Source organism: Mixophyes fleayi, chromosome 3 (assembly GCF_038048845.1).
Source record: "Mixophyes fleayi isolate aMixFle1 chromosome 3, aMixFle1.hap1, whole genome shotgun sequence".
NCBI classification, from domain to species: Eukaryota; Metazoa; Chordata; class Amphibia; order Anura; family Limnodynastidae; genus Mixophyes; species Mixophyes fleayi.
In genome coordinates, this window is record NC_134404.1 from 144,411,191 (window position 1) to 144,427,649 (window position 16,459).

At 41.7% G+C, this 16,459-nt stretch overlaps 2 protein-coding genes across 4 annotated transcripts in view; both read right to left on the bottom strand.

The window, feature by feature from the left end:
- LOC142144086 (glutathione S-transferase 3-like) overlaps positions 1-16,459 on the bottom strand; it is a 134,611-nt gene that overhangs the window by 106,620 nt on the left and 11,532 nt on the right. The window lies entirely within an intron of this gene.
- Positions 6,739-16,459, bottom strand: part of LOC142144085 (glutathione S-transferase 3-like) — a 48,219-nt gene continuing 38,498 nt past the window's right edge. For all 3 annotated transcript variants that reach the window (XM_075202490.1, XM_075202492.1, XM_075202491.1), the window contains 4 exons: positions 12,835-12,967; positions 8,821-8,962; positions 8,149-8,274; positions 6,739-6,953 (listed from right to left, as the gene is read on the bottom strand). In XM_075202490.1, the coding sequence (XP_075058591.1) occupies positions 6,834-6,953; positions 8,149-8,274; positions 8,821-8,962; positions 12,835-12,967 (521 nt within the window). In that variant the 3' untranslated portion in view covers positions 6,739-6,833. The remainder of the gene's footprint in view (positions 6,954-8,148; positions 8,275-8,820; positions 8,963-12,834; positions 12,968-16,459) is intronic.

A 16,459-nucleotide genomic window follows, 5' to 3' on the forward strand; every position in this document is an offset into this window, starting at 1 on the left:
TTGCTTGCACAGAGACAGGAGGGGTGGCAGTGTTCTTGACAGTCTTCCATCACATTGCTCTGTGCCATTGCTCACACAGAAACAAGAAGTGTGGAAGTGTTCTTGTCAGTCTCCAGTGACATTGCTCTGTGCCATTGCTCACACAGAGATAAGAGGTGTGTTAGTGCTCTTGTCAGTCTCCAGCGACATTGCTCTGTGTCATTGCTCACACAGAAACAAGAGGGGTGGAATTGTTCTTGTCAGTCTCCAGTGACATAGCTCTGTGCCATTGCTTACACAGAAATAGGAGGGGTGGCAGCTTTCTTGTTAGTCTCCAGTGACATTGCTCACACAGAAAATGGAGGGGTGGCAGTGTTCTTGGCAGTCTCCAGTGATATTGCTCTGTGCCATTGCTCACACAGAAACCAGAGGAGTTTCATAGTTCTTGTTAGTCTCCAGTAACATTGCTATGTGACATTTCTCACACAGAAACAGAAGGGGTAGCAATGTTCTTTTCACTCTCCAGTCTCCAGTGCCATTTTAAAGTGTAATTTCTCACACAGAAACAGAGGGGTAGCAGTGTTTTTGACACTCTCCAGTTTCCAGTGCCACTGCTCAGTGCCATTGCTCACACAGAAACAGAAGGGGGTAGCAGTGCTCTTATCACTCTCCAGTGCCATTGCTCAGCACCATTGATATATCAGCTGCTGGCACTAGTCATGATGATACTAGTCCTTCTACGTCATCTACTAAAGCCTGTGCTCAAGGGCATAATGTGTTTAAGCCAGGGAAACTGGAATCCAAAAAACAAGCTTTTACATTGGTAAAGAAAAAAACACCTCTCTAATAAAGGGAAAGTTTACTGTAGTAAAACATAAAATTACCAACATGCCATTCTACCCAAAATAATAACAAGCATTCTAGCATCAGCTAGCTCCCTTCTCTCAGCTAGATCCCAGCACCTGCAATCTACATTGTCATAATCCTCACCCTTATCCTCACCATCATCAGTGTGTACATCATCCTCACACAATATTAATTCATCCCTGCTGGAATCAATCATTACACAAGTCTCTGTACTTTGATGCATTTGCAGGTAGAGTTCTTCCTCATGGCATTTGTAGTTCATTTTACTTCAGAGCTTTCACAATTTTTGGGCAATTTTTTTAGACCAGACCAAATGTCAAAATGTTGTGCTGACTTATCTGCATCACCACTAGGTCTCTTGGGGAAAGATAAGTTTTTCCTATCAGCTGTTGCCTGAGAAACTGAAGGAGGAGACGTTGTTTTGTCATGTACCACTTGAGCTGTCAACTTGCTCACCAGGAGTTCATTGCATCCCATGAGATCTGGGTCAGTTGGAAAGAAAGAGAAGACATAGCTTTTAAACCTAGAATCAAGCACAGTCGCCAAAATGTAGTGATCCAATTTCAAGATTTTGATAACTCTTGGATCCCGGCGAAGTGAAAAAAGAACTTAATCTAAAAGTCCGACATACTTAGCGCAATTGCTTTGTTTCATCTCCTCCTTCAGTTTCTCAAGCTGCTTTTCCAAAAGTCTAATTAAGGAAATTACTTGGCTCAAGCTAGCAGTGTCTGAACTCACTTCACAGGTGATTACTTCGAATGGTTTCAGCACCTTCCACAACACTGAAAGTATTCTCCACTGCGCTTGACTAAAATGCATCCATGGCTTGTGGAGTATGCATGGATGGCTTTTCACTGTTCCTCCATCCGCAGAAGCATATACAGGGTGGAATTCCACCTTATCACCACCTCTTGCATCAGTTGGTGGCAGGGCAGTTTTAATGGCTCTTGTAGCTGCTGCAATCTCCTACACACTGTTGCCGAATGTCGGAAATGTCCAGATATTTTACGGGCCACAGACAGCATCTCCTATACGTCCCCGTCATTTTTAAAAAAGCTCTGCAATACCAAGTTTCTTGTGTGAGCAAAACAGGGTATGTGATGGAACTCACCCAGCTGTAATGCTCTCACAATATTTGTTGCTTTATCAGAAATGACACATCCTGAGGAGTCCAAGCGAGATAAGTTATGTTGCAATGACATCCCTTAGTTTTTGTAACTGATTGTCAGCTGTATGCCTCTTAGTGAAGTCAGTGATACACAGAGTAGCCTGCATCTGACAAATGTGACATACTTGGGAACATGCTGCTGCTGTTCCTGCTGGTGAAGGCGAATCACCAACCCAGTGAGCTGTCACAGTCATATAATCTTTAGTTTGCCCAGTACCACTTGTCCACATATCTGTGGTTAAGTGTACAGTGTGTAGACTGGCATATTGTAGCCCAATAATTACATTAATTACGAACCTTCTGGTAGAGGTGAGGAATAGCTTCTTTAGTGAAATGGTGTAGTGATGGAACTTGGTAAGGGGAACACAAGACCTCAAGTAACTGTCTAAAACCAACTGCATTAATAGTGGCATAGTTACAATGGTGTCTGTGATCCGCTTTGCAATTGGGTGACAGCTTTCATACTTGGTTCCTCTTGCAAAGGATTGTTTAACAGTCAATTGTTGTAAACTACTAGTAGTCTTGTTCTGCTTCTGGGATGAAGATTCACCCCCAGCAGCAGCGGCAGCAGCAGTGGGACTAACACTCAAGAATTCTTGTGAGAAATCCAGGATAGTGGAGGAGTCATCTAGCCTTACCAACTTGGATGCAGGACTAACTCGCTACTGAGGATATTGATGAGAATGGTCTGGTGGGGGTAGATTGCAGGCGTCGGGATGTAGGTGAGAGAAGGAACCTAGCTGATGATGGACTGCTTGTTTTTATTTTTTAGCATAAGTTTCTGATTTTCCCAACAGCTTGCCATGAATTCGTTTCAAACAATACAAATGGCTAGACAACTGTTGTCAGGATTTGGGTAAAAATAATTCCACACATAAGAGGTGGATTTTTTGGTCTTATGTCCAGGCATGACAATCATGTGCAAGAACTGAGTGCAGGACTTACACAAACAACATCATCCTCAGCAACATCCTCATTAGCTTTGTCAGCTACACAACTATCCCCCTCATCCTGTTGCAATTCCAAAGTGGCATCCTCAATTTGTGTATCACCGACTATACTTGGGCTGTCCAGGCACACATCTGCAGAAAGGCTGAAAGGGGCCTTCTTTATGGGTACACTATAAGAATGTTCAGGATTTCACATAGCACTCGTGGATAGATTCTCCTCAGGGATTTGTGTCATTTCTGAATCTGAACCTACATTTTCCTCTAATGCCTTACTGTTTTCTTTCAGCTCGGCTTTCACATGTAAAAGTATTTGGACAACACTTTTGGAGTCCGAATGACAAGGTGTTGCTTGGTCACGACTGACCTTACAAGAAGATGCCTCAGTGAAAGGTGCAGAACTAGCACTCATAGAGAAAGGCAAAGGCCTCATTCTTTCCTTGCCACTGCGAGTGTAGAATGGCATGTTTGCAATTTTTTTTTTCTGCAGATAACTTTGCCTGGATTACAGGTCTTTTTTGATTGACCAAGGTGAAAGGTGTTTTTTTAACATTTGGTTCCCCTGACTTACAAACAGTATGCACTTTAACATAGGATTTACCAGATGACGTAGACAGTTTACATCATCATGCCTGGTGCCAGCAGCTGCTTGGTGCTCCTGCTCTTCTGTGTATTGCTGTGAATCCATTTTGATAACACCGTACATTTTGATTGCAAATTCAGAAGATAAAGAATGCCAACCCTAGTATTTGTATTTCAGCAATGACAATTAGCAATTGAGCTCTCCTCTTTGTGTATAACGTATATAACACTGTACAATTTGACTGCAGAATTACACCAAGGCAGCCAACCCTAGTATTTGCATTTCAGCAATGACAATTAGCAATGGAGCTCTCCTCTTTGAGTGTAACCTATATAACACCGTACAATTTGACTGCAAGTTCAGAAGACAAGCCTGCCAGCCCTAGTATTTGTATTTAACCAATGAAATTTAGCAATGGAGCAATGGAGCTCTCCTCTTTGTGTGTAACCTATATAACACTGTACAATTTGACTGCAGATTTACACCAAGCCTGCCAGCCCTAGTATTTGTATTTCAGCAATGATAATTAGCAATGGAGCAATGGAGCTCTCCTCTTTGTGTATTATCTATATAACACAGTACAATGTGACTGCAGATTTACACCAAGCCTGCCAGCTCTAGTATTTGTATTTCAATAGTGACAATTAGCAATGGAGGAATGGAGCTCTTCTCTTTGTGTGCTACCTATATATAACACTGTACATTATGGGACTGCAGATTTAGAAGACCAAGCCTGCCAGACCTAGTAATTCTATTTCAGCAATGACAATTAGCAATGGAGCTCTCCTGAATGTCACTGTAGACTTTGAAGAACATTGCTACCCCCTCTTCTTTCTATTCTACCTATGACACTGCCCAACTGCTCTACAGACTGTGCTACCCCTTCTGTGTCCCTCTGTGAAATGGCGCTGGATCGCAGTGAAGGGCGGTACTTACAGAATCATGAACACGCGAGATCCGACGATGTAACAATGACGTTTTGCCTCGTTTTCAATTCCAAAAAGCGTAAAAGTACCGAGCCGGCTCGCTATCCGGATCTGCTACATTCGGGTGTGTTCGGTTCTCGGGGAACCGAGCCTGAGCATCTCTAATTGTTATATGCTACATTTTTTTTACCCAAACTTAATTTGCACATTAATCTTTAAACTATGCCAGGTAAAGAAAATTCCATAGCTGAATAAATATTCAAAGTTCAACTGATCACCTTTCAGACCTGTGCTCTTCATCTGTCATAACCATCGGCTGAAAAGATTGTGACTCTTCACACTCCATAGAGATCTATGGACATGACCTATAGTGCGTGCATACACAATGCAGAATCGGAATAACATTGTTTCATCATTGAACGAGATTTTTAGTTCAGTTTAAAAATAAAATAAAATAATATGATGTGCTTTTTAGCGATAATTAATGGGAGATAAGGAGAACTGTTGAATTGAAGCCAACTTTGGAAGGCCAAATAAAGCTGAAATCCCACACTACTGCAAATAGATACACAAGTGTCCCAGCCATATCCAATAAGTTGGAAACAGCATACACATACAGTATGTAAGCACAAGGTGGCCAAAGATGCATTTACACAAAAGGATATGTGCTGTGTAACCACATAATTTGTGTCCTTATAAACCTTTACAGGGGAATTAAATTACAAAGTGTTTCGGGGACATTCTGGAGACACTTCGCAGTGGAGATTTTGACAGAAATATCTGCTCATTTTTCGTCCTAGCCCATAGAGGTGAGAGGAAAATTGAGCAGATATTTCTACCGTAGAATCAGAAAAATTGCGCCTTAAAAAGAGTAAACTGACATCTCAAAGGGTAAATTACTGAGACCCAGGGCCGCCATCAGGGGGATACGGCCAGTACTGTTGTGAGAGGCCCGGACAGACTAGGGGGCCCGGAAAGACCACTCAGTCTGACTGCTGCTGCAGCTCCGCCTCCCAGGCATTGATAGGCTGGGAGTGCGGGGCGGTGAATCCATTACTGCGTGCCGCACTCCCAGTGTATCAGTGACCAGGAGCTGCAGCATCGCGGAGGAGAAGGTAAGTTTATTAGGTATTCATTTTATAGGAGAGTGGCGGATAGAAGAGGGGACATTAACTGTGCCTGGGGGGGACATTAACTGTGATTGGGGGGGGAGGTGGACATTAACTGTGATTTGGGGGGAGAGGGGGACATTAACTGATTGGGGAAGGGAGAGGGGGACATTAACTGTGATTGGGGGAGGTAGAGGGGGACATTAACTGTGATTGGGGGGAGGGAGAGGGGGACATTAACTGTGATTGGGGGGCGGGGACATTAATTGTGATTGAGGGGGAGGGGGGACATTTTCTTTAGGGGAGAAGAACCTTTACAGTGATAAGGGAGTGGGGGGAATGTACTGCAATGAGGGATAGGGGACGTATGGCGAAGAGGGAGGGGGGACCATGTATGGGGAGGGGGGCCCTGCCAGATTAATTGGTACTGGGCCCCACAGTTTCTGATGGCAGCCCTGTTGAGACCAAAAGCCTATGTATGTGTTTCTGTCTCAACAATGATGGTACAGTACAGCTAGTGACACATTTTCTTATTGGAGCTGAAGTTGTTTTCAGTTAGGGTAGTTCTTATTTGGTAGCCCAATTGGGAAATTGGGCTACCCATTTCACAGTGCACACGAGTTTGCCATCTATGCACACACACATATGACCTGCAAGTGAAATCAACCTGCCTTCAGTTGGCTCTTGTCATGTAATTATGACCATACCCATCTTTTTTATTTGAATAAAAGTAGTAGTTAGAGTATTTATGAGGAGTTAAATGAATTTATTCAGCGAATGTAGGGATTTCCTACAGAGACTAGAAGTTCAGCTTGGCCCAAAGTGGTTGGAAGCATTTTTTATGTAAATAAGTGGCATTTTTGAAGGGTTAAATGACTGAGCAACTGGTTGCTCAGAAATTACATAAATAACGTACTGTCCTGCATAGAATAAAAGTGGTCCCAGCTTGAATCACCTGACAGCTCCAGTACTCCAGCTACAGCTCTTCTTTGTTAGAAATGATGCAGGGGGAGGGACTTCCACTGAATTGCTACACCAAGAGGTTGTAGGGAGGAAGTTGCTAAAAGGTTGAGTGGTGCCAAAATGGACTAAATCTTTATATAACTGTTAAAGATAAAAGAATGTGTGGAGATAACATTTAAAGAAAGATAATAAAGTATTAGAATAGAAATTTTAATGTAAATCGCAGACATGCATATTACACAGCATTCTTCAGTCTCCTGGAAAGTAGTCCGACGCGTTTCACTTTCACTTTTAGTAAAGAAGCTTCTTCACAGTTTCTACATACACTGCATCGGCCATCGGCTTTCTTTGACTCCCCGGCTGCAGGAACTTATTTATTGTCGGAATCTCACTGATTCTTTCTTTAAAAGCCTAAAGCATAAAGATTAGAAGAAACTCAGTTTTACAATGTTATGTGACAAAGAAACAGTTGGTTATAAAATGGTTGTGGATTTTCATTATTTTTACTAAAAAATTAAGACTCAGTAAAATTAAAATCAATATTAAAATACAAATAAATATAACTGATTATCAAATAGATGTACAATATTTAAATTTTGATTTATTATTACATTAAAGACTGGCACAACAAAAGAATGGCACACACATACACAGCAGGAAGTTGCAGTAGACTAGCACTACATTAATAATCATAAAGTTTATATTTTACGTGTAGGTATACATATAAATAGCACCGTTACCCTTAGATAACTTAGTGAACCCCCATGCTAGACTCGGCACCTAGTCACAAAATTTAATGAAAAATGAATACAACTTTCCCAGCTCCATAGTAACACCGAGCATATTCTCATTTCATGGGAGAAAAATACAGACAACATGCTGTTAAACATGTTGTTAAATAGCTGAATTATAAAACAAACAACAATCTTATTGTCAGAGACACTTTAACTGAATCAATGTACCATGCTATGGAGCTGAGTAGAGTTAGGTGTACTTGTTATCAGAGCTGAGAAGGAATTTCCAGGCAAAAATATCTGTTGCAGAAATGTTCAATTGAGACTCTGTTCAAAAACATCTCCCTTGGGTGGGCACATGAGTAAGATATACTAATATGACATGTTTCCCCCAATCTGTACAGGAATAGGGTCTGTGGCTTGAAGACCTCAATTGAGAGCCTGATGATGGCCAAATTATGTCATCCACAACCAGGTAACTTGTCATACTACTAGTCATCAGTTTCCATCCGTCACCAAGATACCATCACCAAAGGCAACCACAGGAATACACAATTAGGTCTCTACGAGCCATTGGGACAAGCTACCACTCCTTGTTTTTCTATAAGGCAATATTTGCTATCTGCTGGTAGGGAGGACAGATAGTCCACTATGTAGACTAAGCAGAACCTCTGGAATATAGATCAGACCTAACTGAAAGGTCTGTCAGCAGTACTTAAGTCTGGACCTCTCTAGAAGGAACAGCCCACATGTGTGCTCTCAGTGAGATCTGCTGTCATCTGAGGTAGCAATGGCACATACTGATGTCATACTGTCAAACCAAAAATGAAGCAAAAATATAAGAGATCAGTGGGATGTTGTGCAATGCTTACCTGTAAGTTAGGAAAGTCCTGTAGGATGTCATCATGGAACTCTTGCACTGATAAAATGGCATCAAGCAGCAGCACATCTGCCATACTCAGCTGGTTTCCAACCAAAAAATCCTGATTTTCTAAGGCCTAAAACGATAAATAATTCCATACACCTCTTTTATTCTTCTGGCAGTGGACTGTGGTATGCTTCGCCCATCAGTAATTTATGCTATGAGGGTCCCCACTAGGGTTTAAAATATTAGATGTAATTTGATACCCATAAACACACACAAATCTACAATGTTGACACATTCATGATTTTCTGATAAAATGCTATAAAGTCCCATTTCCACAGAAGTATCTTCAGGCGCTTTAATGGACCATCTAAGCCTGGTTCCTGGTTTAATTCACACCAGAATATGCTATGAATAATACACTGAAAAAGGTAACCTGACCATAAACTGGCTTTTGGGTGTAAACTTGTGCCAGGTTGCCACCCTTGACTCTGGGAATCAGAGGATGGCAGAAGAAAGGTCTAGTACAAAAGAAATCACAATAATTTGCATATTGTCTTTAGGAACTGTTTTGAAATACACACACACACTTACTTCAGTGTAAACATTGGCTATTGGTTAACATTGGTTATATAACTACATTTTAGAATGATGTTTCTTTAAATATAACTTTTCTTACTTTGTTATATACAGGAAAGTATCTGTGCAATGCTTTGTCTTTGATGAGGCATCTTTGTTTCTCCTTATCATCTTCAGGAAGAAAGAATGATAACAGGACCAGTAACACCAGTTCACATACTCCCTCTACATACATGTCAATGCTGGAATGAAAAGCAGCAAATGTATATTAGATTTATCACTTGAATCAAGTAACACATCTAATTTTGCACATACATCTACTTGTTGATCTTTTTGTCTCTAAATTATATATTGCTCATTATCCGACATGTAGCTCTGCAGCTAGACCGGTTCTAAAAAGAAACAGATATCTAAATGACCGAAGTAAAAGTCAAAAGCATACATCAGACACCAGATTTTCCACTTACAGTCCAGATCAATGTGCATCTCGTCCAAATTCTTGCCTTTGAATTCGGCCAGTCTGCCACTCTCGAGAGCCATTAACAGTTTGCTGATCTTGGCGAGTTGGAGGGTACCTTCTGGGAGGCGGTAATACTGCCGGTGCACCTTGATGTTGTGCCCAAGGAAGTCTGCCGACTGATCCAGTTCTGTGTCGGTTAGGTTGAGGACCTTCGAGAGAGTGGCAATGTGCTTTCGAAGCATTGTGGAAGACAGCGTGTGGGGAGGCTTGGCCCCACACTCTTGGGCAAACAGTCATATGCAATCGGAGCCTCTGAAGTGTGACAAGGCAGCTGGTCTGCCGAACATGTAGACATTTTGTCTATCCACTCCACATTTGTCACGCTTTTCTGCGAGAAGTTCCATTGCAGCTTGCATGGCTGTCAGCAGAATGTGGACATTTCTCCCTCGTTTTCCTCAGATTTCAATGCGAGTGAAGTGCCGGCAGAGCTTCCTCTCAACCTCGGAAAGCGCTAAGGCCACATCTTCGTGGAGATCCAATACATTTTTTAAACTTCCCCTTCCCTTCTTCGATTGAACAAAATCACCTGTTCCAGGGTGATCTTTGCAAGTAATGCCCAGTGGTTAACAGTAGGCTCCGTCGATAGACCACTTTGGTAGGCTTGCTGCTTCTCATCGAGGTACAAGTGCAATCTTTTTCACATCTTCCGTGAAAGTAAGAGCTGAGGCATGTTCCACTTAGAAAAATTGGAAATAACTCCCTAGGCGCAAGGAAGTATATGTTTAGTGTTAATATACAGATGATACAGTAGGCTAAAGTTCCACTTAGACTCCTTAATATAGCTTCCTGAAATTTTGTGTGCTTTCTAATGCTGCAGTGCAGCCCTGCATCATGGCTTGGGGCTCCACAATGCTCGCTATCTTTTGCAGGCCGTGCCCGATCTTGAGTGCCAGCCAGGGTGTCTTAAATGTACCTGTCTTCTCGTCATAGCCAGCTACCAGCTTTGCAGCGTCTATTACGTGTAGAAAGTTCGATGGGGCGGTAAAGTCTCCCATCCTCTCCAAAGGGGTAACTCTTCTGGCCTGTAGCAGTATTCTGACCATTTTTCTAAGCTTCTGACGAATGTACTCGTGCCTGCCGACATCTGATCTGACCCAGTTGAACAGATGCTGTCCTATCTGCATGATGCATCAATCATTTTTGACTGTGAGTAAGACTTCATCCTGGGTCATGTCACTCAAGAGCTTCCAAAAGCCATCACTGATGTCAGGTGGAACAGGCTGAGCAAAGGCGCACAGTGACTGGATTCTGTTCTTGCCAGGTGTGAGCTTGTTGCCCCTTGGTTTAGCTTACATCTTTTCATGTGTCGCCACAGGTATTTGCTTGCAAACAAGCCCTGGCAGGCTACACAGTACATGAAGCCTTTAGCATCCATCTCTCTGTCTGAAAGTTTGCACGGGATCAGAACGCCATGGCCTGTGCTCATTGCCTCAGCATTGTTTGCAAAGTTGCCCCTATTGCGAAGATGTGCCATTTCATGCACCTTTCTTTCGAGTGATTGGGGAATTTCAGGGCCCAGGCTACTTCAGTCTCATTGCGGTGAACATGCTCCAAGTGTTGGGCAATTTTTAAGAGGGGCTTCTCACAGTACAGGCAGTACTGCTTTTTGTTATAAGCCCTGGAGCCATCACTGTTTCTAGATAGCTCTTGGACTGACCCTGCGTAGTCTCTCCTACACTTTGTGTTTTATACACGGCTAGCAGAAGGTCGAGAATGGTCGTACATGGAACACATCTCTGGGTACCTGCACTCTGCTGTTCTGGTGGGCAACGGGACATCACCGCTGGTGTCTGAACTGCTCTCCTCTGAAGTGTCAGGGGCATACTTATGTCCACTGCACTCTGGGCTACAGTCGGAGCTACTGGTGGGCTCTGTCATGCTTTACTGTCCACGCTTTACCTTCAGCAGCAGATGGATTCGTTTGTGTCTTTACCTGCTTGATGTACAAAGTACCGGCAGGATGCAGTTATTTCCTTTCCTGCTCCTGCTATACATTTGGACGGAATACTGGCCTCTAGCAGTGGGATGCACACACACTTTCTCCCCTCCATATTGGACACACGCACACTGTTCCGACAAATGTGACTCACGGGGACATACCAGATTTTTATGCTGAGCATATCAGCAAGGTCCCCTGCATTGATTAGCCTTGAGTAGCTTTGTGGGGACCTCAATTTTTGTCCTCACTACAACTCAGGTCCCCACAGTGCTGGTGTGTAAACAGGTCAATGTCCCCACAAGCATATGAATGCAGGTACACACACACATAAACACACAAACACACACACCTTACATTGAAGAGACCAGTTTCTATAGTCACAAAGGCTCATTTACTAACATTGCATATAAACCATAGTAGCCAGACACTTGCTTTTGTTGTCTAAATACCACTACACAGATTGGTTGCTATGGGTCAGTGCAAACTAAATGTAATGTTAGTAAAAGAACCATACAGTATATTAGTATAATGTCATTCTAAATCACAGTTCACTGATAAAGAGAAGACTTGCAAATTGCTTTAATAACATAGTTATATGTACATAACGGTGGTAGTCAGTAAGACGGTACTGACTACCCCGACAGTAGACATGATGACACGAGGACCAAGTGGGCAGAAGGCACCAATATGCCACTACTTTGGAAATCATCCCAATGAGCAGATTTTTATTGGACATTAAGAAAGTATCAATTCCCTGACACATTTAAGGTTATATAGATTATTGCTTCTTAAATGTTGAAATAAAGTACAAATGGACTGGTCTCCAATGTGTGGCATTAATAAAACCATTGGTCTACAATAATGCAAGAAAAGGAATTTAGAGGCTCATGTAAAGTTGGATTTAAGTCTATTTTTTGTTTTTTACTTTTGTAGTAAAATACACTTCTCCGTACTTCATATGTACACCACAAATACGTATGCCTAGGTCCATATGCACAGTGGTAGTCACTTTCACGATGCTGTAAACACTGAGAGTGTTTACAGCGGCATAAATAATCAGAATAAAAACACAGCGACATGTGAAAAACACCGTCTTACAAGTACACAGACTCAGCACATTTCCGATGTGAGCAGAGCCCGACACTGTCCAGGCACTATTATGTACATGACATTTCATTACCGTATTATATTGTGTACAAACTGGGGCAGACATAGATTTTTTGGGGTGGAGGCGGGCGATTTAGTGCCCCGTCCCCTTTTCCACTAATATCAGTATTTGGTAGCTGCACCATACAATATACATGTTCCTATCGGCAGAGGCAGGCAGGTAGAGGATGCTGTTCATTTGTGCTGATTGTGTTTAAAACACAACATTAGGGGCAGGGATATGCAAATTTTCTACTATTTTTACGACTAAAACTGTCGACCCACATTATTAGGTGTCCCTACTCTTTCCTATGCTATCATGGTGTATAAGTATACAAACTTCTTACACTAGTGGTAAAGCTGGGCATATACTAGCGGTAAAACTGGACACATCTTGAGAAGCACCTGACTGAGCATATGCACGTAAATGCATCTCTTAATGCTTATATTCGGGGGCGCCAATGTGTCCAACACTACATGAGAGAGAAAAAGTAAAGATAAGTACTTACTATGCTCTTTCTTTCAGGTCCTTTCCATACAAGTTGTACTTTCCAGCTATGTAACTCAGGATGGCTCTAGTTTGTACGAGTTTCAGGCCATCTATTTCCACCAATGGGACTTGTTGAAACATCAAATCTCCAGCTAAAGATGCAAAGAAAATGAGTTTTGCTTAAGCTGGAATGTTTATTAGGAAATGTGTGATGGTTTAGTGACTACATCTGAGTGGATTGACAGGCTGCAGGCTCATGGCTGATTCTTCAGTACATAAAATGTCCACTTCCACTACATGTAGGCACTGAGTTCACTTAAACCTTAAGTGTGTTATGATATCTAGAATAAACTCCATACTGGATTTAGAAGAACCTATCTAAACATATTCATTTTATATAGGTACAGTTCTTACAGGACGTATATTTCTCCAGCTACATCAGCACTGGATTAGTTGACCTCTTTTATTTCAGAATTACATTGTTTCCATATTCACCATGACTGTCATTTATCAAATAAACGTTTGCGCAGAGCCGTAACTTAGAATTCTAGCGCCTGGAGCGAGAAAGACAAATGTCGCTCCCCTAGCCCTCAATTTTAATCAAATTAACCTAAAATATTCCTAAATTGCGCCCCCCTTCAGCGTTGCACCCTGGGCGGTCGCCCCTGTCGCACAGCCCTAGTTACGGCCCTGCGTTTGCACCCACCTCAAGTTTTGCACCTGGGCAGTTGCCCTTATTGTACAGCCCTAGTTATGACTCTGCTTCAAACCCACTGACATCGAAAGGATGAGGCAGTGGTGGGAGCCTGGGCCATAGACCACGGACTGCTGACCGAAGATGGCAGGAAACATAGGAGAGGTAAGTGCTATATATCATCATCGTCAACATTTATTTATATAGCGCCAGCAAATTCCGTAGCGCTTTACAATTGATATATATACAGTCTACTACAGTGTATACAGATGATGGTTGCATATAGGATAGGAATTAAATTTGCAAACATATAAACCCTAAGAAAAGCTCAACATATGTCCATGTTTACTTTAAATACATTTCAGAGATAAAGTTATATTTTATATCTAATTTGAGATAACATTAAAGAATACCTGTTGTTATTATTATATATTAATCTTCCATTTTCCTATTAGTTAGGCGCCCTGTTTCAGACATTAAGAGAGGATGATTGAAGCAAGGGAAACAGGGAAACAGATAGAGCCTGCGAAGCATAGATGGTGTAAATGTTTAATGCGCACACAGTGATGTTGAACAATGCTGGTAACTGTGGTAATAAATATCCAACCAGCAACTAATTATTCCAATGGGTGCTGCTTCAGAACAATTAGACCTTTGGAAAACAATTTCCTGGTGTACATTTTTCAGAATATATTAATTATTTTAGTAAAATTGACTATGTAATAAAAGATTAAAAAAATAAATAAATTACAATTTCAAGTTCACAAGTGAAAGCAAAATATTGGCATTTTTTTTCCAAAGGTGGTTCACATGGACTTGGAATTTGGAGCAGGTTTTGTGAAGCTTTGTATGTGGAAGACATGTCAAGCTTCAGTGAACAAATAAGAGAAACCGTTGAAGACTCACACAGTTGGCCCTTATTCATACAGGCAAATACGACCAGAGCTGCCTTATCACATTACTGGTCAAGGATGCCGAGAGGGGGTAGAGCGGGTACAAATTACTGGGTCCCAGGCTGACTGGAGGCACAGGCCCCACAGAGTGATAAGCAATTTTTTTTAAGATGATTTGAAAAAAAAAATAAAAAAATCGCAATTTCTCTTTAGATGGGGCGGGGGAGGGGGGGTGGGGGGAGGGGGTGTTAAGGGGGAGTGAGGAAGCGAGCTGGCGATGTGTCTAGGAGGGATATGATGTGTCTGAGGGAATATGATGTGTCAGAGGGTATAATGTTTGTGGGGTGGTATGATATGTCTTGGGGGGTATGATGCATCTGGCGTGGGCTTATGATGTGTCAGGGGGATATGATGTGTTGGGGGGTATAATGTGTCTGGGGGTGGTATGATGTTTCAGAGGGGTATGATGTTTCTGGGGGGGTATGAGGTGTCCAGGAGTAGTATGATGCATCTTGGGGGCTTATAATGTGTTGGGGGGGTAAGATGTGTCTGGGGGGTTTAATGTGACGTGACATGGCTTAGGGGGTGGCATGAAGAAACCGTGGAGATGGCATGTTAAATGTTATGTATCATCATAATGTATGTATTATATACTGCACACCAAAAATTAAGAGGCACTCAAAAACCCTTAAATAAATATATATATATATATATATATATATATATATATACATATACTTTATAATTTTTTGTATTGTGAGACCTATTGTGATCCAATTAGTTGTCTCAGCAACGTCCACGAGACACTTTGCAGTGGAGATTCCTACTGTAATTGCCGCCAGTGTGCGCAGTGCAATGTCCATGTGCCACATTACCCCCAATTTAATCTCCCCCATAATGTTACTTTATAAAAAAATTAATTTGGATCTTAAAATTTTATGTCATTTTTTCTTATCGTTATTAAATTTATGTTTAAGGGTTATTGAGTGCCTCTTATTTTTTGTTATGTATTTAACTTTGTCTGGGGTTGCGGAGCCCTTAGAGGCAGCCATTTCTCTTATTCATCTACAATTGTGTTTCATTATCTAACCATATCCAAATATATAGATATCTGTGATTATTCTTATCAAGCATATTTTGCTTGCTATATAATTATATACTGCGTGATCTATGTTCACTAATTATTTTCATGTACATTTTCCAAACAGGTCCCAACATTCCAGGATCCATACAAGGATCCATTACTAGGTTGTGAAAGCTGCAATAACAGGTAGGTGAGAGCAACACCATTTTAATACATAATCAGGGGGAATTCAACTGCCGTTAATGTGGCGCGCAGACATCGCAGACATTGCCTTCAATTATGGTAGAAATTTCTGTCAAAATCTCCGCCGTGAAGTGCCTCACGGACGTTCCGGAGACACTTTGCAGCTAATTGAATTCCCCCTATAATGTCATGTGTAAAGAGGCGCAGCCACAGCTTATGTTGGCCATGTCCCCATCACTATGTGGTCACGCCCACTTAGACGGCGGTGGTGCACATCCCTTCTCTTACTATGTGTGTAGAGGGGCCCAGAAACTTGCTCCAAATTCCTCTTGGCAGTGGGGCGTCTAATCTTCTTTTTCATAACGGAAGTGGAAATTTAGGACTGAACACCATATGTATAATGTATCAACCTCCCTTGAGAGCAATAAATCTTCAACTGACTTACAAATTAATCAATTTTATTAAAGGAGTTATTGCATGTTTTCGAAATTGAGGAGCAAATTCAGAGATCTATTATAATAGTGAAAAAGCATAATTTAGATTTATGTTTAGGCTTGGATTAGAGCCTAGATTAGCTCTAGGGAAGACATTAACAAAATCTTGGCAGCCTTGCTCATAAATAGAGTAAAATTAGGAATACAATCATTGTGTTCCACTTTTGCTTTGCCATTTAGTGTAATGGCACTGCATTTGTAAATCCATATTATGCAGAATTTATAGTTTAAGGGGAAGAGTCAATTAGCCATGAAGTGTCTCTGGGACGTCCACCAGACACCTCACGGCAGAGAGG